This window comes from Scyliorhinus canicula, chromosome 9, assembly GCF_902713615.1.
Source record: "Scyliorhinus canicula chromosome 9, sScyCan1.1, whole genome shotgun sequence".
Classification (NCBI taxonomy): Eukaryota; Metazoa; Chordata; class Chondrichthyes; order Carcharhiniformes; family Scyliorhinidae; genus Scyliorhinus; species Scyliorhinus canicula.
The window spans coordinates 117,734,647-117,756,903 of NC_052154.1; the positions used below are offsets into that span (position 1 = coordinate 117,734,647).

The 22,257-nt window shown below is 45.8% G+C and overlaps 1 protein-coding gene and 1 long non-coding RNA gene across 4 annotated transcripts in view; one reads left to right on the plus strand and one right to left on the minus strand.

Moving 5' to 3' along the window:
* LOC119971633 overlaps positions 1-2,171 on the minus strand; it is a 34,926-nt gene extending 32,755 nt beyond the window's left edge. For 2 of the 3 annotated variants that reach the window (XR_005461882.1, XR_005461880.1), the window contains exon 1: positions 513-616. This is a non-coding gene — a long non-coding RNA (uncharacterized LOC119971633). Of the gene's footprint in view, positions 1-512; positions 617-2,055 lie in introns of those variants that run through there. The other variant, XR_005461881.1, reaches the window with a different exon arrangement.
* LOC119971632 (N-acetyl-beta-glucosaminyl-glycoprotein 4-beta-N-acetylgalactosaminyltransferase 1-like) overlaps positions 41-22,257 on the plus strand; it is a 1,002,314-nt gene continuing 980,097 nt past the window's right edge. The window contains exon 1 of the mRNA XM_038807455.1: positions 41-573. Within this exon, the coding sequence (XP_038663383.1) occupies positions 423-573 (151 nt within the window). The 5' untranslated portion in view covers positions 41-422. The remainder of the gene's footprint in view (positions 574-22,257) is intronic.

Consider the following 22,257-nt stretch of genomic DNA (forward strand, 5'->3'; position numbering starts at 1 on the left):
CGGTGGGCGGGCAGTCCGCCGCTGCCCGGGCCGTGTGTGCGGGCGGGCGGGAGGGGCGGCAGAGTCTGAGCTGGTGCAAGGCGCTCCTTCAGCGTGAGGCTAAGAGAGAGAGAGGCAGGCAGCCGGAGCTGGCAAGTCGCCCGCACACCCACATAAGGGGAGCCATGCAGCCCGGCTTGTTAAATGACTAGTCCATCCTTTTGGAGTGAACGAACGGGGCGGGTATCGCTTTGAGGATGTGGTGGCAGCTGTGAGGGTTGGGTGGGTGTGAGCAACGGAGGTGGGGTAGGGTGGGGGGAGATCTGTCGCTGCTGGCAGTGTCTGCCTCTCCCTTTGTGCCTGAGTCTCTCCTCCTCGTCCTCCCCACTGACAGTGCAAGAGGGAGATGGGCTCTCGGCGGCGGCTGCTCCCGCACTGAAAGGATGTGGCGCTTCCCCCTCAAGAAGATCCGCAAACAGTTCAAACTGCTACTGCTGCTAGTCCTGCTCACCTTCGGCATCTGGTTCACATACCTGCACATCGCGGTGCTCAAGAGTGGCCGAGCGCTGAAGCTGCACCTCGCCTACGGACGCGGTGAGCTCCCTCATCCTAAATGCATTGACTTAAATAAATAAGCAAACTAATAATAACAAGCCTCACACTGGGCTACTGTGCTGAAACCTTAAACTAATGCTGGCTGGAAGTAGAACTTCAATGTGACGGCTGCCAGTAAAATGAAAATCTGTTGTTTGTTTAGTTAGTCTGAAATATACAAATGGGTTGATTTGGGGTTTGCCATGCATCAATCGAGCGGTGACAGTATTTTCTAATTATAATTGTCAGTTATAAGAGTAAATAAAACATTCTCCGGAACATTGCCCAGAGCTGAGAGTATTTGTTGACTGCGTTGCGAGCGAAGTTGTTGGAAGTTTCCCTTTTAAAAAAAACTTTTGGGGGCGACTGATCTGTTCGAACTTGATGATGTTTGGATACTTATTCAGCTGCGATTTTACATCAGGGATGTGCAAGTTTTCTGTGTGTGTGTGCGTTTTATGGGAGGCGATGGTGATGTGTTTTCTGTAATTTACCAGCAGCAAGAGTAGTTGTCACAGCAAGATATTTCTATACTGATTTGACGTGTCGTAGAAGATCGCGTCCAAACTGTGGGGGTATTGACTGTTATTGGAAACCGACAGAAACAGCACAACAGTAGCTCTGTAAGCAACGTTTGGAAGGCGACGAATTAACATTGAGAAATGTACCCTGGGCTGCTTCCCAGTTTTTAAGTTCTTTAGAAGGGGGGGGGGGGGGGGGGGGGGGCAGTTGCTCGCGTGGCTAAATTGGAATACTGAATACTTTCCCCATCTTATTCGTAGCCAAATCTGTACCTATCTCTCTTGATGGAAAACTCATACATTTGAATTATATGAGTGTCAAGTGGAGAGATAGGAAGAAGTGAAATCATTTATTAATGCTGACTGTGTGTCAGTGGGGGGGGGGGGGGGGGGGGGTCAGCTGTATATGTCTAAGACTACTTGGTATTGTAATATCTTTATATCTGTTCAAGCCAGCGGTCTTTGCAGCATCATGTAATTTGCTGCAAATTTGTTATTGTCAGCCTTCGAAATGTTTTCCATTAGTCTGCAAACCCTCCCCGACCTCGCTTGAAAATGGGGGTTTGTGTCAGAGATCATTTCATGAATTTCGGAGACTGATGTTGGATATTGTTCGACAAATACTGACCCAGTTAATGCCAGATTTAAAAAAAAAGTTATTGTCCTTGTGTGAAAATAGACAGAATATTCCACTGTGATTGCCACGGTGGGAGTGAAAGTGACACCTAACTGTATCATCACTGTCAGCCTATCTATATTTTTGGCAGGGGTTACTCGATATTGATAAAGTGCAGGATCTCTAATTAATTTTCGCCCCACCTCGGTGATGAGGCCAACTATAGTACCTGCTGAAGCTGAAATTAGCGAACAGCACAAACCACGGATCCAAAAGTTACGTTCTAAAAGACTTAGCTACACCCCAAATACAGCTATTGAGTGCCCTTCAACTTTTGAAATTTACCTGACCGATCTTCTGTGGCATTGCCCATCAGCCGCTTGACCAAGTGAATTTGCTGCAGGGTGCACTCGTCATTATGCTGTCAGGATACATCTGAGACCTGCAACTTCTGAAGCTCCAACTAGTGGCAGACCCCTGCGGTTGCAGGAACGGCCCTCGAATGCTGTCGTCCCCAAATCTGGAGCGTGGGTCACACAGAACACATTTGATACCTGGCAGTAGGCACATTAAAAATGAACGTTTTTTTTTTACCCTCATTTCACTTTTCAGCATTTGTTCACAATTCATGGCAATGCATAGTAGTGTGTGAACACTGAATATAAGAGTTGGAAAATTGTAAATATTTGGGTGGCTGGACGGCCATCTGAGTTAGAGTATTGTCTTTTGACCTGACCTCTGCCTCAGAATTCAGCCCAGGCTGGTGGGAACAACCTTCTTTCACCAGCTGCTACAACCTAGAATTAAATTTGTTTGATTACTCCCAATCCAGTTCCTGATGGTTGCGTGTTTTAATCTTCCCAAGCCTTTTGGCTGACAGATCTCTCTCCAAAAACTTCTATCTTTACGTTGATTGCATTAAAAAGCTCAATTATATTTGATTAATTATGTCCAATGCCTATCTGCATCCTTTGCTAAATATTTTATTCATTTTTGGGATATGGGTGTTACAAGAAAAGTCAGCATTTATTGCCCATCCCCTGTGTCCTGAGCTGAGTACTTGCTAGGCCACTTTAAGGGAAAGTTGGGAGTCAACCAGGCTATTGTGGGATTCAAGTCACACGTCCAGTTAAGATTGGATAAGAACAAAACAATTGATTTTTAAAAATGGTAAATCGAGTGGAGCTTTACAACAATCCAGGAGCTTCTTGGCTACTTCGACAGATAGCAACATTTTATTTCAAAGTATTAACCCTGCCTCCCCTCCCCTTCAGAATAAATGGTTACTTTGCTGTCAGCTTTGCTTCAGTCTTGCAGTTATAGCAACATTTCCACTACTTCCTACAGATTGCAATTTTGTTCTTGAACATACAGCTTTATTGAACTCCCTTCTATCTACTTTGCATTCTTATTGCTGCCATATGATTTTTCGTGATGTGGGAGATGCCGGCGTTGGACTGGGTTGGGCACAGTAAGAAGTCTCACAACACCAGGTTAAAGTCCAACAGGTTTGTTTCAAACATGAGCTTTTGGAGCGCAGCTCCTTCCTCAGATTCACCTGAGGAAGGAGCTGTGCTCCGAAAGCTCGTGTTTGAAACAAACCTGTTGGACTTTAACCTGATGTTGTAAGACTTCTTAATATGATTTTTCACACGCTTTCCTAAATATGGCTATCAGCTTGTATTATTGAAACATTCCCACCGAATCCGGTCCTTAGCCTCATTTACCACTCTGTGCCTGCTTCCAGTTCTTAGTAAACATTTCCAGTCTATTCTGCTGCTTGCTCTGTAATAATTCCCCCTTTAAACATTTTTGCTGTTTACGGTCTCGCTGCTTAGCTCCCATCCTGGATTTAATTGTTATGCAGATTTTCTGTATGCCACTCTTCTCATTCTGTCTGATGTTTATGGCTGAGCTTATGTTTAATTTCTTTCGCTTTCATCTGTCTTTGTTTTAGCTCTGCTTCCCCCTAAATAAAATTGTGGCCGCTTTCTTTTTGTCCAGTCCTGACTTGCTTTTTTGTTTTGTGACTCTCTGGTTATAGAACATAGAACAGTACAGCACAGAACAGGCCCTTCGGCCCTCGATGTTGTGCCGAGCAATGATCACTCTACTCAAACCCACGTATCCACCCTATACCCATAACCCAACAACCCCCTCCTTAACCTTACTTTTTAGGACACTACGGGTAATTTAGCATGGCCAATCCACCTAACCTGCACATCTTTGGACTGTGGGAGGAAACCGGAGCACCCGGAGGAAACCCACGCACACACGGGGATGACGTGCAGACTCCACACAGACAGTGACCCAGCCGGGAATCGAACCTGGGACCCTGGAGCTGTGAAGCATTTATGCTAACCACCATGCTGCCGTGCTGCCCTTGTTCTTGTTGAATCTTTAACACTGGCCATACACCAGACGCTCCGATTATGTTCCCCTGCTTTGGAAGACACTAACTGTGATTCACAGATATCTGGTGCCTTCTCAAAACCAGAGGGAGATGGGGTATCTAATCCCCCTGTTCATGTCCCTGTAAAACTAAGTGGAAAACACTGCAATGTTTTTTTCAAAAGAACCCTTAGCCAGCAGAGCTCGATTTGTAGAATAATCTAGACTTGATAATAAAAAAAATAACTGAACAACGATTACCAATTTAAAAAACTTTGATGAACAGAATGTTTATGTGGCATCTGCCATGTGTACAACCAATAAATCAGACTTGGCAGAAGTATTGCACTCTGAGTAATCACACGTTAGCTTCTCCTGATTGCTTTGCGCGCTCTCAATGCTGAGGATATGATTTCAAGGTAGTGATTTCATCTGGTCAGTTTGATTCCAATACTTTAGGTGAGAAATTGGGACCTATTATAGACAAATTATTGCAAGATATTTCCACGCAAGTTAATTTTCAAAAAGGCAGCACTTAACACATACATTAAATAATTTAATTTGCTAATGTCATTGATGAGTCCCAGAGCGGTCTTGCCAACTAAGTTTAAGAGTGAGTAAGTGAATATGAATGTTACATAGTTAATCGCTTATGGCATTGTGCCAATTGCTGTCTTTTGATAAATGGGGCTAGAGCATGGGGTGGAGACAATGACTAATTACACCAAGACATGCAAATATGGGGTGAGATTCTCTGGCCTACCAGTGGCATGTTTCTTGGTAATGGTGGGATCTTCCGGTCCCTCCGTTGTCATAGATACATAGATACAGTGCAGAAGGAAGCCATTCGGCCGATTGAGTCTGCCCACCGACCCACTTAAGCCCTCACTTCCACCCTATACCCATAACTCAATAACTCCTCCTAACATTTTTGGACACTAAGGGCAATTTAGCATGACCAATCCACCTAACCTGCTGGTCTTTGGACTGTGGGAGGAAACCGGAGCACCTGGAGAAAACCTGCGCAGACACGGGGAGAACATGCAGACTCCACACAGACAGCGACCCAGCAGGCAATCGAACCTGGGACCCTGGTGCTGTGAAGCCACAGTGCTAGCCATGTGTGCTACCGTGCAGCCCTCATGCTACAATGCTGCCCCCATGGGTTCATGGGGTTTCCCAATTGAATCCACGCCACACACCACAAGGAAAGCTGTGCCGGGGGTGCACCGTCGGTGGGACTGAAAGATCCTGCCAGCGTGAATAGCAGGAAGATCTCGCCCATAGGGCATGATTTAATCAAATGGGAACTAGGTCCCATAGCGAGCACATTATCGCAGTGCTGATAAACACATTATCTAACATTACTCCGGTTAGGTATGGGGCCTCAGTGGGGAATGTGTGACCGAGGCTGCAATTAGTCATGGTTCCTGCACTGAGGATCCCTGTTCGCTGAAACTCCTCAGTGCAGCATGAGATTGGTACACCATTTTTAAATGGCATCCCAATCTCTTGAGCCCCTGAAGCCACTCCCAAAACCCCTCCCAAGCTTCAACTCACTGTAAGGGGGTCCTCCCCCCCGCCCCAACTCCCTCACCCGTGCAGGGCATCCCCCACCTGATCACCGCTGTTCAAAAAATGCCTGCTTGGCACCTTGGCAGTGATAGACTTGCGCACAGGTGGCACTTCCAGGCTCGATGTGCCAGGGTGCCCGGCCCGAGTTCTCCAAGGTGAAGGGGATAGATCCCACCACCTAGGTTTTCTCAAGGAACTGCATATTAAAGAGACTAGCTGTCTCACTCTAATATGCAGATTTGCCAAAAAATGATCCTGCCCACAATGGGCGGGCTTTATATTGCGAAGTCTCGTGAGATCTAACGTGATCTCGCAAGGTGTGGTGAACTGGGTAGATCCCAGGAGGGTGTCTCCCGCCATTTACCGGACACATTGCATCGCGGCGCACAGCTTTCTGGTTGCAGCATGGCTGGAAGATTGCACCCTACATCTCTATTTCAGTTTCCATTTTTGGATGAAATTAGTATTTCCAGAATAAATTGCTCCATCTACATTTATAATGGTAACTGGGTAACTGGCTATGTAAATTGATTATGCTGTACCTATTTCTCTTACTAGGGTATTGAACCTCAGGGGCCATTACAGTTAATCATTACAACATGCTGTATAATTAATTCCAAACTTGTTTCCATTGGGGAAATCTTTGAAGTTAGGCTCAGCCATCTATTTGGTTGTGGTCAAAAGCTCCAATGGAATCTGCTCAGGAAGATTTATTGGCACAGTTGTTTAGTCATTATGAATGCATGACTGCCTTTAAAAAACACTAATGGATTCTGCTCAGCAGGGATTGTTGACAGGGGAATATGAACTTGATCATTTGACAGATTTATGAGCTTTTCAAAGAGGAGTATGTTTTAAAGTGACAATTCAAGTGACACTTCTTAAGTTTAACAAATTTATGAACTTTTTGAAGAAGATTATGAGTTTCCAAGTGACTATTCAAGTAATGTTTGTTTATTTTGGCAGATTTATGAGCTTTTCAAAGACGTCCAATTGTTGTTATAGGACTCATAAGTTCTGTTAATAGTGGACACATAGTGAGTGGGTTGTGGATTTGAGGAGGTATGAGGGAGTGCATGGGGATGAGTGGTGTATGAAGGTCTGAAGGGAGCGGTAATGGGTGAGGGGAGTAGTAGGGATGGGGTTGAAAGGGTAGGGGAGTGAGGGCTAGGAGGGGACTTACACTGATCAATAGATGACCTATTTCTAAGCAAATGGAGACAGGAGTTTTAGCCTGATCCCTTTGATATCAGCTTGCTTCAGTCTCAGTCTTTGGACTGTAGATTGACCCCACCTCTGCTGAATAAAATTGCACTGGTGCACACTCCTGGGTTGGAGGCAGGATTGTGACAGTAGCACATCTCCCAACTCTTGATTCCCACTTCAACACTGAAGAGCTGGCGTCTACGCTGTCAAGCCCCATCATAATTTTGTATGTCTCAATAAGATCACCTTTGATTCTTCTAAACTCCTGAGAGTACATGCTGAATTTACTCAGATTCTCATCAGAGGAAACCCCCCTCATCCTAAGAAATTGGGTAATGGATCTTCACTGTACTGCCTTCAAGACAAGTATATGCTTCTTAAGAGGCCAAACTGTACACAGTACTCCAGGTCGCACCAAAGCCCTGTACAATTGTAGCAAGACTTGCTTGTTTTTGTGCCCCGGTCTCTTTGCAACAAAATAAAAGATAAAAACATTGATCTGGTTTGATTCATTTTAATCTTTATGCCTAGCAGCCTGTGCACACTGTGTAATCCTGTGCAGTCACCTACTTTGGCTGAGCTAAAGGAATCCTCTCCAATTGTATTTGTTGACTACTCATTATTCTTCTGCCCTAATGCTCGCTGATGTTGTTAATAGGATCCTTTGCTTGAGTACCAATCTCTTTCCATTCATAATTGCCAACAACCATCTCTTTTCAAAAGTTTAGCCTAGCCCTTCCATATTCTCCAATATCTTCCCCATATTTAAATTGCTGTTTTTCTGTAACGATCAACATTTTGGATCTCCATATAAAACTCTACAACTTTGCCATTGACTCCACCATCCTCCCAACCCACCTTTTCAAGCTAACCAAGCCTTGCAAAACCTTTGCCTCTTATTTGATCCAGAGCTGAATTTCAAAATCTACACCTCAATCAGCACCAAGACTAGGGCAGCACAGTAGCACAAGTGGATAGCACTGTGGCTTCACAGCGCCAGGGTCCCAGGTTCGATTCCCCGTTGGGCCACTGTCTGTCTGCACATTCTCCCCGTGACTGAGTGGGTTTCCTCCGGGTACTCCGGTTTCCTCCCACAGTCCAAAAACATGCAGATTAGGTGGATTGGCCATGCTAAATTGCCCTTAGTGTCCAAAAAAGGTGAGGAGAGGTTATTGGGTTACGGGGATAGGGTGGAAGTGAGGGCTTAAGTGTGTCGGTGCAGACTCGATGGGCCGAATAGCCTCCATCTGCACTGTATGTTCCATGTTCTAAGACGGTTTAGTTCCAAAGAACAATACAGCGCAGGAACAGGCCCTACAGCCCTCCAAGCCTGTACCGGTCATGATACCAACCATGGCCAAAACCCTCAACAGATCCTCGTGCCTATCCCTCTAAAGAACGAAGAACATCTTGCAACTGATGAAATTCTGTAGTCATGGTTATGTTACTCCTGGACTTTTTTTCTCCAATGTTCTTCTTGCTAGTCTCTCATTCGTCACGTTTAAACTCCAGTTTGTTACAACTTCCAGCTGTCAGTCCAGAACTCAACTGTCCTTGCCCAAACCTTTGGCTGTGCTGATTGTTGACCAGTGTTAAGAATTTGAAATCTTGATCCTTGCCTTCAAATGGCCCTGTTCCACTCCATCTCTGCAGCGTGCTCTAATCTTATATCCTTTGTCTCTCTGACTCAGATTATTTTGCAGAAAGATGAGCAAAGACATGGATGGAAAAAATGCTTTTTAAAACAAAATCAATAACTTGTTCTGAATAACACTGACCCTATTTTTCTGCACCATTGGTGAGAGGATCTTCACCAGCCTTAACCTTATTCTCTGGAGCTTCCTTCAAACCTCCTCACCTCTCGACTTCTCTCCATGCCTTTAAAAACCTTCTCAACATCCATTTTTTGGTCCAAGTCTTTTATTGCTCTCTCCACCTTCACCATTGCTCAGCCTCCATCTCTCCATTCCTTTTTCTGGTAATTGCTTGGGCAAGTTTCTTATGTTAAACACAATGAAACATCCAACTTGCTTCAAAGGAGTGTCATCAAGTGAAATGTGACACCAAAGCACATAAAAACGATATTAAGGCAGTTGACCAAAAACTTTCTCAAAGGGATAGGGTTGAAGGAGGGGGTAGATGAGGAAAGCAAAATAGAGAGGTGGAAGGGTTTAAGGAAGGAAATTCCAGGGTTTAGTGCCTATATTCAGCCAAAGCCATGGCTATCAATGGTGGAATGATTAAAACTAGCAGAGTGAAAAATGCCAGAATAGAAGGAGTGCAGAGTGTTGCAAGACAGAGGAGGATACAGAGATAGGAAGAGTGAAGCAATGGAGGCTGTAGAAATGCAAGTTGTTGCTTTTGTAGTTGAATTTGTTCAAGGCATTAACCACTCCCATGCCTTTATGTGCCTGATTCCTGCAGTTCCATTCAGATATTTTCACCATGATTTCTGTCCCATCCTGCTCATTACACTGAGAATATCATGGTGAAAGTTATCAACAATGTTCTTTGTGATTTTAACCATGTGATTGTTTTTCTTCCTTGTTCTCCTTTGGTTTTCAAATGTATTGGGCCATTCATTCCTCTCTGTCGTCCCTTCTCCATCCTGCCAGGCTGCCTCACTCGGTTGCGTTCCTCACTGTGCCAAGGTGACCAGCAACATCTCTGGAATGTCGACAAGGAGTCAGCTTCCACATTGATGCTAACAGCACCTAACTTCACCTTTCCAAAGAAGAACAAAATATTGCAGATGCTGGAAAGCCAAAATTGAAAACTGAAAATGTTGGAAATCCCCAATTATTCTGGGAGCATGCGTGTTGAGAGAAACACAGTTAATATTTGAGGTTGATGATTTTTCATCAGAGTGCACTCATCGCAGATGCTGCTAGATTTGCTGATTATTTCCAGCATTTTCTGTTTCTATTCAGTTTATCCATCATTACCCCTTTGTTGTCAACTAGGATGCCCAACACCAAATCATGACGAAACATTGAGAAGATTGAAACCAGACTACTTGACAGCTTTGTATGCTACCCCTTGGCTGCTCACTCAGGTTGAACTGGATGGCAGGGAGCATTGGTTTGAAAGTGAGCTGAGTTTCAGTCTGCATTTCCGACTTGATGTCAGTGCTGCCTGTTCTCACCTGCATAGCATCGCCTGCCTCCTTTTTCAAGGCATTGCGCTGTCGCTGAAACCCTTATCCGCACCAAGACTTGACTTCTTTAATCACTTTACAAGCTTGACTCTGTACAAACTTCAGCCTGCCTTGCCATTAGTGCTGCTTGCCCCCCATGAAATCCTGTGGGCTCCATATTCTCTGTTGATATTTCATGTAATGTTTACCAGTCCTGCAGGGTTCCCTCCCATTGCTCCCACCCATCTCGCCCCTCCATCCTGCACTGGGTTGGTTTTTAAAGAAGCATTTTTATTCCGATTTTTAGCATTTAACATTTTGCAAAACAAGACAAAAATATTACACCCCAAATACAATAAACCATGCACCAACCCCCTCCACACAAACGCCCCCCCCCCCACCCCCAACAGTTGACGGTAACGAGGTCTCCGAAATGCAAAATTAACAAACCCCATCTCTGGTGGAACCCCTCATCTGCCCCCCTTAGGGCGAATTTCACCTTCTCCAAATCCGGAAACTCCATTAGAGGCCCCCCGCCACGCCGAGGCACAGGAAGGGAGAAGTTGACCTCCAACAAATCTGCCTGCGAGTGATCAACAAGAGATCAATGAGAGAAAGGCTAAAACATCTGTCCCTGCTCCCGGCTGCAACTCCGGTAGGTCTGACACCCCAAATATGGCCCCCAGGGGACCAGGCTCCAAATCCACATGCCGGATCGCTGAAATGGTTCTGAAAATGATCCCCAAAATTTCACCAACTTCGGACAGAACCGGAACATATGCATATGATTAGCTGGGCCACCCCCACACCGTTGGCAAGTATCCTCTACCCCCTCAAACAGCTGGCTCACTCTTGACTTTGTCAAATGTGCAGCACCTTCAACTGTATGAATCGCAGCTTCACGCCCGCGGTTGAGGCATTCACCCTCTGCAGCATCTCACACTGCAATCCCTCCTCTGGCGCCATCCCCACTTGGCCTTAACCCCCTCCATTGTACCTTATCCTCCTCCAAAATCCTCCCATAAATCGCTGAGACGCCCCCACCCACCAACCCCATTACTGACAGAACCCCCTCCAACAACAAGGAGGCAGGCACTATCAGAAAGGACGGACAAACCTTTCCAGCAAAGTCCAGCACCTACATATACCAAAAGCCTCCTCAGGCGGAAACCAAACTTCCCCTTCAACACCTCCAAGCTTGTGAACCGTCCCTCCAAAAACAAATCCTTCATCTCCTTCACCCCTCTCTCTTCCCATCCCTGAAACCTCGCATCCATCCTCCCTGGCTCAAATCCTTAATTCCCTTGGATCGGCATCAGCCTCGACCCCGCTGCCAACCTAAAGTGCTGCCGAAATTGCCTCCAAATCTTCAATGTGGCAACCGCCACGTTGCCAGGACTTCCCGAACACTTCCCCGGGATAAATGGAAGCGGTGCCATCGCCATCACCAGCGCCTGCAACCCCGACCCCCTACAAGAACCCGCCTCCGTCCTCATCCATAAAGCCTCCACCTCCCTACTCCAGCCCCACACCTTCTCCACGTTCCCCACCCTGTAATAATACAAGTTCGGAAGGCCCGAGCCTCCCAACGGCCGGCACCTCTGAAGTGCCGCCTTCCTTAATCTGGCCACCTTCCCTGCCCAAATAAATGACAAAATCAGCCTGTCCATCCCCTTACAAAACAACTTCAGTAAAAAGACCGGCAAGTACTGAAATAAGAATAGAAACCGCGTCAAAATGTTCATCGAAAGTGCCTGCACCCGGCCTGCTAGCGACAGGGGAAGACTGTCCCACCTCAATCAATCCACTTTCACCCTCCCAACCAGACTCACAAAGTTCAGCGCACAAAGTTGCGTACAATCCTGGCTACCTGCACCCCCCCAAATACCTGAAATGGGTTGTTGCCACCCGAAACGGCAACCCTAACACTCCAACTCTAGCCCCGGAGAAAACACCACAAAATACTCGCTTCTCCCTAAATTCAACTTATATCCCAAAAATGCCCCAAATCTCTTATGCAGACCCATTATGTCCGCCACCGAATAGTTCGGGTCCGATCATCCGCAAACAGAGACCACCCTGTGCACCATCCTCCCCTCACTATCCCCTTCTATAAATCCAAGCACATCAGTGCAATGGCCAAGGGCTCAACCTCAGTGTAAACAGAAGACTGGACATTGGGCATCCCTGCCTCATTCTCCAATGCAGTGGAAAGTACCCTGAATTCATATAATTCATTCGCACACACGCCATCGGATCCTTAAACCACAATCTCATTCATGCCACAAACTTAGGCCCAATCCCAAACTTCTCCAACACTGCAAACAGATAGCTCCACTCCACCTGATTAAATGCCTTCTCCGCATCCAACGCCAGCATCACCTCCAACACTCGTCTTTCTGCCCGGAGAAACCACCAGATTCAACAGCCACCCCACATTCAACGACAACTGCCTACCCTTAATAAACCCCGTCTGATCTTCCCCAATCACCGTTGGAAAGCACTTCTCCGACCTCAACGCTAACACCTTCGCCAGTATCTTGGCATCCACATTCAGCAGAGATATGGGCCTATGTGACCCACACTCCACTGGGTCCTTGTCCTTTTAAGCAACAGCGAAATAGATGCCTGACCCATCGTTTCCGGCAAAGCCCCATTAACCTTCGCGTCCTCAAACATTTGTACCAACAGTGGCGCCTAGTTATCCTTAAACTATTTCTAAAATTCCACAGGAACATCATCTGGCCCGGGTGCCTTACCCATCTGCATCTGTCCTATCGTTATCTGCATGCCTTCCACCCCTACTTTTCCTCCAATCCTGTCCTTTTCTCCTCTCCTACCTCTGGGCACTCCAACACCCAAAAACTCCCTCATATCCAACATATCTTCCGGCGGTTCTGACCTATGCAGGTCCATATAAAACCCTTCAAACATCTTGTTCACCAGCTCTGGCGCCACCACTAGCTCACCCGTCACACGTTCCACATCATTATCCTGACCGGGGGTTCACCCCACCCCTCCTAACTGCCATAACCACTATTCCAGGCCCCGCCCATCAGGCAGAGCCCAGCCCTAACCCTAGTCACAATCAACCCCATGCCTCTCTTCCCTTTCAACCACTTCCTCTTGAAAACACCTCACCCAGTATCATCCTCATACACCCACCATTCACACCCCCAGGCCCATCAAATCCTGTCCATGCAGAATCCAACAACAGCGGCCCCACTATTCCACCTCGCTCCCATTCACTATCCAATCTGCATTTGCTGCCAGAGCCCCATCTCCCACACAGAAACAAAACCAACACCCAATCCGCCTACACCCAAACCTTCCAAACTCCCCACCCCATAATTCCACAAACCCAACGCGAAAAAACACACAGAATCCCTGCCAATCCCTACCTTCCCCACTACCACACCAAAATTAAACAACAACCCCCAAATAACAAGAAAAGCGAGGCGAGATTCATCGAAAAAAAGAAGAAAAGAAAAATGATCATGGTCAACATCACCAAAGTCCAGACTAATTTCTGTCCCAGTCCTTCAGCCTTCATGATCGCCTCCGCCTCCTCCGATGTCTCAAAATAAAAGTCCTTTGAGTTGTAAGTCCGCCGTAAGATCTTGGTATTTTTGAATACCAATGCCTTCCCACTTCGCCTGTTGATTCTGCTTCGCCCATCTCAAGATCTTCTCCTTCACCTGGTAGCCCTCGGTGTCTCATTCATCTTTGGCTTCGGCCGGAGCGAACAATGGGCTCTGTTCAACTCGTAAAGGGAGGCGTTCTCCTCCTCCCCCATCAAGTTAGCAAAGTACTCCGTTGGCCTCCGGCCCTTCACCCCCTCAGGCAGTCCCACGATCCTCAGACCCTGCCTTCCTGACCTGTTCTCCAGGTCCTCCACTTTGACTCTCAGCCCCTTATTGCTTTCCTCCACCTTCAGCAGCTCCTCTTCCATTAAGGTGAGCTGGCTGCTGTGCTGCGACAGTGCCTCCTCTACCCTCTTCAACACCTCTCCTTGCTCCTACACCTCCGTCAACATCTTTGTCAAAGCTGCCCTTTATTGGGGCAAGAGTCTCATCTACCCACTCCTTGAGCGGCCTCCACCTACATGTCACCACAAGAAGCCTCCTGCACTGGGTTGTTCACAAATATGTGAGATCTGTTTCTCCTATTGTCTTGACTCTCGAGCAGTAACAAGTGAAAGGGCCACGACCCATCATACAAGACGCCATTAAAGTCAAAAGGAGTCAAAGTTTAGATGTGATACATTGACAACATTTGGCCACAAGTTGTCAAACTTGTATTTTCAAAGCCTGCAGACTGTGAGGAAGGTGGTGAGACAGATGGAGGTGTGGAACGTCACACTTCTGCTCTGGAGCAATGCAGTTATCTCTCACTATGTATATTCTCTACTAGGACAGTTATCTTCAGAATATTTTAATGCTAGGGTTGCTGTCCCTCCAGCCTTCCCTCCACTGGAAGGAAGGTGAGAGCCCAATTCTTGACTTGTAAAATTCTCAGCACGTCTTGCTCACGTCGTTAGTGTGCAAATAGGATACTTATTAAATCTAAACGAGAATGTTAATGTAGGAACGCAATGCTAGCTAGGCAGTGTACTGTATTAATTAAGAAACCACAATGAGTCCGAGGGATGCTTTGATGATGAATTAGCTACAGCAGAAGTGACTGAAGCCTTAATTAAAATCCCATCCTGAGAGTGGATGGTGTTAGACAGCAGTAATAGATATGAAGAATATTATAGTTTAAAAGCCAAGAGTTCACACAGTAGTGTTTCTGCTGTCATTGTGGGAGTATTTTATATTTTAACTGTAACAAGCATTTTGTTAGGTAATGTCGATGAGTATGAATGGAGGATTGGTTTTACAGAGGACTGACTTTTCACCTTTGGCACCTCATGAGTTTTGCACCTTAATGGGATGAAAGTCTCAGCAGGCTGTAAGATTTCTATATTAAATGATCTTGAACTGACTAAGCCTAAACCCCGGTTTCTGTGGTTCCACAGCACGAGTTGCTCATAATTCAGCCTTAATTGGCTGTTTGGTATTATAATAAATGTGGTTGGCATGGGAAATGGAAATATACCATGCAGTGAAGATTCGTCTTCAAAAGTTTGCATTTGTCTACATTACAACAGTGACTACACTTCAAAAGCACGTAATTAGCTCTGCGATAGTTCAGGATATCCTGAGGATCCTTTCTTTTTATTAAAACACACTGCTGGTGGTGTTGGAGGGATTTTCATCTGTACCTGAACTTCCAAGTGGCACTGAATGCCACATGTAGAAAAGTGCTCCCATCCCAGCATCTGAGCTCTTCTTATCAATTAAACATGACAAAGTGAGATCCAACACAAACCAACTTTAGAATCAGTTAAAAGACATCGGCCAGGATTCTCCGAGCCAGCGCCAGGTCGGAAAATCGGCGGTGACGCCGGAAATTCCCGTCACGCCGCTCCGACGCCTGGATGCGATTCTGCGCCGACCGGCGAATCGATGTCAGTTCCGCGCGTGCGGTCGACGCGGCACCGTTCAACGGCCCCCACGGCGATTCTCCGCGATCGACCGGCCGAGTTCCTGCTGAGTTCCGTCAGCATGCTTCCAACCTGGTTCCACCTGGCGGGAGCTTGGGCCTGCGGCTGCACTGGCCGTCCTGGTGGGGGAACGGGGGGATCAGACTCCGGGGGGGTGCCTCCACGACGGCCAGGCCTGCGATCAGGGCGACCGATCGGCAGCGCGCATGCGCGATACGGGGGGTGGGGGGGGGGCCTACCTTCTTCCGTGGCAGGCAGCTGTGTCGCTACGCCATGTTGCGCGGCGCCGGCGCGGAATCGACCACCACGCGCATGTGCCGATGTGGAAATGGCCGCTGAACGCATGCATGGACCAGTAGCGGCAGTGCAGGGCCACCTGTTGGCGCCGGAGCTACGTGCAGCACTCGGGCGCCATGCTGGCCTCCTGTCGGCCACTGAATTGCTGGGCCAAGAGGCCGTTGACGCAGGCGTGAAACATTCCGGTGTTCATGCTGGCATCAATACTTCGCCAGGATTTCGGAGAATCCTGGCCACCAGATTAAATCTAAATAAATGAGGTGGATGAAAGTTCCTTGCCAACCAAGTGTCCCTGACGTTGGGGCTGTCTGTGTACGTTGCCCTGTGCAGAAAGGACTGGTGAGGTGGCGGGAACTGCACAAGGGATACCTCATAAACACCTGTGGGAAATAGAGAGAAAGTGATAAATAGACAGCCAGGAGGATAGTAGAGATCACATTAGTCCTATTCAACGGACAGCTAAAATCTGATGTGTCATTTGTCAACCTTGCCTGTGATGGTACGTCCTTATAATTTCTTTCAACACTGCACCCAAATCCTCTGCCTATTACTGCTGCTCTGTCCGTCTTCAGCTCCACAACCCACAGAGCCCTCGGGCGGGATTCACCGACCCCCCGCCGGGTCGGAGAATTGCCGGGCTGTGGTGCGAATCCCGCTCCACTGCTCTGACGATGGCTGCCGAATTCTCCCGCGCCGGCTTTTGGGCAGGGGCGGGGATCGCGCCTTGCAGGTCTGGGGCTGTTGGCAGTGGCCCCCCAAGCGACTCTCCGGGCCCCGATGGGCCGAGCGCCCCCTGTTTTCGGCCAGTCCTGCCGGTGTGGATTAGACAAGGTCCATGCCGGCGGGACCTGGCTTTGAGTGCGGTTTGCAGAGTCCTCGGGGGGGGGGGGGGGGGACACACACACGTACTGGGGGGGATCCGGCCCCGGGGGCATAGTTGCCTAGCCTGCGATCGGGGCCCACCAATCTGCGGGTGGGCCTGTGCCGTGTGGGCAATCTTTCCCTCTGCGTTGGCCTGTGTCAGGCTCCACGATGGCCAGCCCGGAGAAGAAACCCGCTGCGCATACGCAGGAATCACACCAGCCCTGTGCATGCGCCAACTTGCGCCAGCTGGCAAAGGCGCTTTGCCGCCGGTTGGCGCGGCCCCAACCACTCCAACGCCGGCCTAGCCCCCGGAAGTGCGGAGGGTTCTGCACCTTCCGGGCGGCCCGACGCCAGAGTGGTTCACGCCACTCTTTGGTGCTGGTATGGCCCGTTCCGCCGGGTAGGGGAAATCCCATCCCTCTTGTTTTTCTCCAAATCTAACCTCTCAACCCAGCATTTGTAGCTTTCTGAAATTCCCTCCTTAAATCTCTCCATCTCTCTCCTCCTTTACAATCTTTTGTAAAACCTGCAGATTTGACAAAGTTTTTTTATGGTTGCCTGTCCTAATTGGTTTGATGTCAATTTTCATCTGATTTTGCTCCTGTGAAGCACCTTGGGATGTTTTATTTTTGTCCGGACATCTACGGATACTTCAACCAATACAGGTGATGGAAAATTCATTATAATTCATCAGGACCTGGCCAGGGAAAAATCACGTTGTCCGTAATTGTTTCCAGCAACTTGCTTTTCATGAATTTTGCTCAAAACCGTACTTCAGAAGAGGGGAGTGAGAATTAAATGGTATTCATTTTACCCTGCTGTCTGCCATTTCTGACCTGTACTGAATCATTATTACTTTGCAATGACTTGCTAGGTTCTGCCCTTTGGGAAGCTCTGCAGCTCTTGAGTCGCGACAGACACATCAGCAGCTTGCAGAGGACTGTTCTACTTAAATTTGAATGGTGCTTGGATTGACATTTCCACAAACTGGGGGAAAATAGCTCATCGGTTGTTTTCCTTTTGTCTTGCAGCTTATTTAATTAGCAATTCAATTTGAACAATCAAAATGCTGGATCATAAATTGATTCAGGGCTGAATTGATATATGGAAAGATTTAAATTTTACATTTGCTCTCCCGTCTCAAAGTCTAATTAGGATGTGGATCTGAGTGTTTTGTGCTGAGTATCAAAATTGGATGATTAGGGTATATTTTATAATCAGGTAAGGATGCTCACATACTTTAAGAAAATGGAAAATCAATTTAATGCAATACAGCAGCAATAAGGAGCCCAGCATTGTCTTTGTCCATTGATAGTGTCCAATGTCCTTGTCATTCATTGTGCAGGGAACTTTTGTGAGAAACTATAACATTTGAAATTTCATCCACATCGAGGAATGACCTGCTCAAGGCTCAGCATGCCAGAAGTCATGGTAGTACATAGAACATAGAACAGTATAGCACAGAACAGGCCCTTCGGCCCTCGATGTTGTGCCGAGCAATGATCACCCTACTCAAACCCACATATCCACCCTATACCCGTAACCCAACAACTCCCCCCCCTTAACCTTACTATTAGGACACTACGGGCAATTTAGCATGGCCAATCCACCTAACCCGCACATCTTTGGACTGTGGGAGGAAACCGGAGCACCCGGAGGAAACCCACGCACACACGGGGAGGACGTGCAGACTCCGCACAGACAGTGACCCAGCCGGGAACCGAACCTGGGACCCTGGAGCTGTGAAGCATTTATGCTAACCACCATGCTACCGTGCTGAAAGCGTCTGAGCTGTTTTATTTTGTATTTTCCAATGTCTCACTTCCTTTACAATATAAATAGGGAGAAGAAAGCCAGGCGTATATTTATATCGCACCTTTCATGGCCTCAGGACATCCAAAAGTACCTTGGAGCCAACAAAGTACGTTTGAAGCAGAATCATTATAAAACAATAACACATTAGGAGGTCATTTGCCCATTATGCTTGTGCAAACTGAAAGAGTTTCCAATTAATTCCACTACCCTGCTCTTTTCCTGTAGCACTGTTAATCTTTCCTTTCTAAATAGAAATTCAATTCCCTTATCAAAGTTGCCATTGAATCAGTTTCCACCATCCCTTCTGACGTGGATTCTAAATCACTCTGCCTATTTAGTAGAAATAATATTCTCGTCTTTGCCACCAATCTTTTTGTGAATTATTTGAAATCCATATCCTTTGGTTACTCCCCCTTCCGCCAGTGGGAATAGTTTCACTGCATGTAATCTGTCAAAACCCTTCCTAATTTTGAACACCTCTATTGTAGCCCCCTTAACCTTCTCTGGTCTAAGGAAAATAATCTGTTTCCTAATTGTTCTCCAGTAAACCAAAACTTCCTATCCTTGGTACCATTCTGGTAAATCTTCTCTGCATCCTCTCCAAGATCTTAATGTCTTTTTCAAAGTATGTTTGTGACCACATAATATTTTTTAGTGATGTGGTTGAGGGATAAAACATTAGAAATAGGAATATAAAGAACATTTTATATGGTAATCTTGATCGTACTGCATTGAGGTGCCGGCTTTTTCTTTGTGCTCAAGTTTCTGGAGCTGATTTGGAGGTAACAATCTTCTGGCTGAGAGGTGAGAGACCTGTCAAATCAGCAACTTGTGCTGGCTGCAGTTATACTGCCGGTGCACACAGAAATGATACAAGACTGCTTTCCTCTATTGGTTTCAATTCTGCCCAAGTATATGGAATCGAGCTTGTGCTTAGGTGAAGTTGCTTCATATTGATGTAAACTGGAGCTTAACTGGATTAGTCACCTTTACTTTGATGGAACAAACGTCTTTATGTGATTAATTTTCTAAAATTGAGGTGACATTTAATTCAACTTTAAACTTGAGAGACTGTTTTTTCCATCACAAAACTGTGATAGGACAAGACTCTCTGTGGTAGAAAGATTGCATATTATTTTGATTCATAAGATTTTCAAGTTTCATATATATTTTTGCGCTAAAATGATTCAATTTTCCTTAATAGCCAGAGAATGTGTTAATTTGTTTCCAAGAACGTCATTTTGTGAGATTTACATAATTTCCATAGTGCATTTGGAGCCTTCTTAGAGATTGTCCATTGATCGGACAGTTTTTGATGACATTATTACTGGCAGGTAATGTTGAAAGGTTTCTGTGCGAATAGAATTTGAAATTTCCAAAAGAGCTGCTCAATAAATCAACCTTTCATTGATTTCCATGCTGGATTGCATGAAGAAATAGTGACAACTCAATTGCCAGCTCCGTTTTGAAGCTGCACTTAAAGACATTGAAATAACGAGCACTGCATTTTGCTTGATAGTAATAAATGAAATCCAGTATTCATTTTAATGCTAGGTCAAAAAACGGAAGAAACAAGAAGTTGGAATAACCAGAGAATAATGATTCTGGAACATCTCTTTTTAAACTAAGCTGAATGCAATCAAAAAGTTTCGAAGACATATTTGAAAAGCTAATGAGTCGAGTTCTTATGGCTGCCTTTCATTTGGTTGCATATCTTTCACCCTGACTAATATTTGCAGTGAACTTTATGTAAATGTAACATTTCTATCTTTTGGCAAATTATAACTGAAATGCAAAAACGTGAAAAAGGGAGAAAGGAGATTTGTCCCATTCAACCCTTTAAAAGACCAATGCTCTCTCATAAGCTCTACCAAAACCCCAGTATGAGAGAGGGTTATGGAAAAATGTCCCTGCTGTGTATCTCAACAACATTTAGCATTTATGTTCTGCCTTCAGCATAAGACATATTCCAAGGCACTTCACAATGGAAATAAATAGGATCATGGATGCAAAGCAATGGGGGTTGAAATTGGCAAAGGGGTAGTTGGAAAATTATGTTTTGAATAAAAATACTGTCTAAAGCTGGTGAGAAGTAGAGAGGGTTTTGAAAAGGGAGTTTGGGATAACAGTCCATCACCATTTGGTGTAAAGAAGGGATGGAGGAATGTCTAATAAGCGAGTGGCAGAGGCCTGAAGGATGCAGGAAGGGATGTAAAGGTGGAGGTGAACAATTGGTTTCACCATTTTCGCCATTCACCTCCAGATCTGGCTGGATCACTCAAAACATTATCAGGCCCTGTTCCCATCCACTAAAACTGCTCACTATACCAGGACCATCCTGGAATTCAAAAATAACACTTGGCTTCTTTTCTCTACTGCAAATCATCTTCTTAAACCCCTTCCCCTGCCCCCCCCCCCCCCCCCTCCACCCTCACCACAATAACTTCTTTGTCACCAAGATCGAAACCATCTGGTTGACTGCCTCATTTGTCCACCTGACCAAACTTCCTTTAATGCTGTCCCTGTCCGAACCCTGAACTCACATCTTTCTCCGGTTTTTCTTTTGTCTTCCCTCGTGTGTGTGTGTGTGTGTGTGTGTGCGTGTGCTGAGTGAATAAAAGACCCGATTGTTGTCTCTGAATTACGTGTTGAATATTTGCTGTAATGATCTGCAGAGAAAGTTAACCAACAGAGCTCAACCAACAAATTTGTCTGATGAAGGTTTTCATGAAATTGTTCAAAGCTGTCAGCTAATTTGTTACAGCTTGCTTTACTAACTTGCTCTGTGAATAAAGCTGTTTAATAGTTTAGTCTGTTCTAAAAGTATTCACTGAGCCAAATACCAGTGGTCTTAGAAGTGGGTGTGTGAGAAAGATCACAGGTTGAATTCCCTGGAATTTAAAAGGTTGAGAGGTAATTGTTTGTTTCATATCTTTGCATAACCATTTTTCTCTTTAGAGAATACTGGGGAGGCGTTGGAAGGATTTGCAGGCTAATTCTCAGCCCTTTGAACCACATTGTGAATATTTCTTCCTTGACCAACACGTCCTGGCTCAGATGCAGGGATGGGCTCTATCTATTTGATCACAAGACACCGTGAAGGGTGATTTGATCAATCCTTTCAACATACTAAGGGAGCAAATAGGTTGGTGGAGAGAAAGTACTTCCACTAGTTGTGGAGTCTGGGACTGGAGGCATGGTGTACAAATTCGAGCCAGATCTTTTAGAAGTAAAATTGGAAAACACTTCAACACATAAAAGAGGAGTAGAAGTTTGGAATTCTCGTCTGCAAAAGGCAATTGGAAAGATTATTTTTAATTTTAAATCTGGGATTATTTTTAACCAAATGTATTAAGGGATACTGGGCACAATGGGGTTAAATGGGCGACTCCTGTTCCTATGCTCCTATGCATAGATCTGTTGTTAATCAATCGGATTGTCTTGAATAGCTTCTTAAAAATACCTCATGCAGAGCCAAAAGAATAGATGTAATTCTCCCAACATACAGTTTCCAGAGCCTATTATTAAGCAAAGAAGCGCAAGAAAGAAAAGCCATAAATAATTTGAATGTATTCCATTTTGTCAGTGATATTACAAATACTAACAATTCAAATCGATGATTGGTCCACACATAATAAGCTATTTTTGTTCTCTGTGTCACAAATAATTACAGTCAAAGATTTTAATTACATACTTGTAACTAGAACATTCAGTT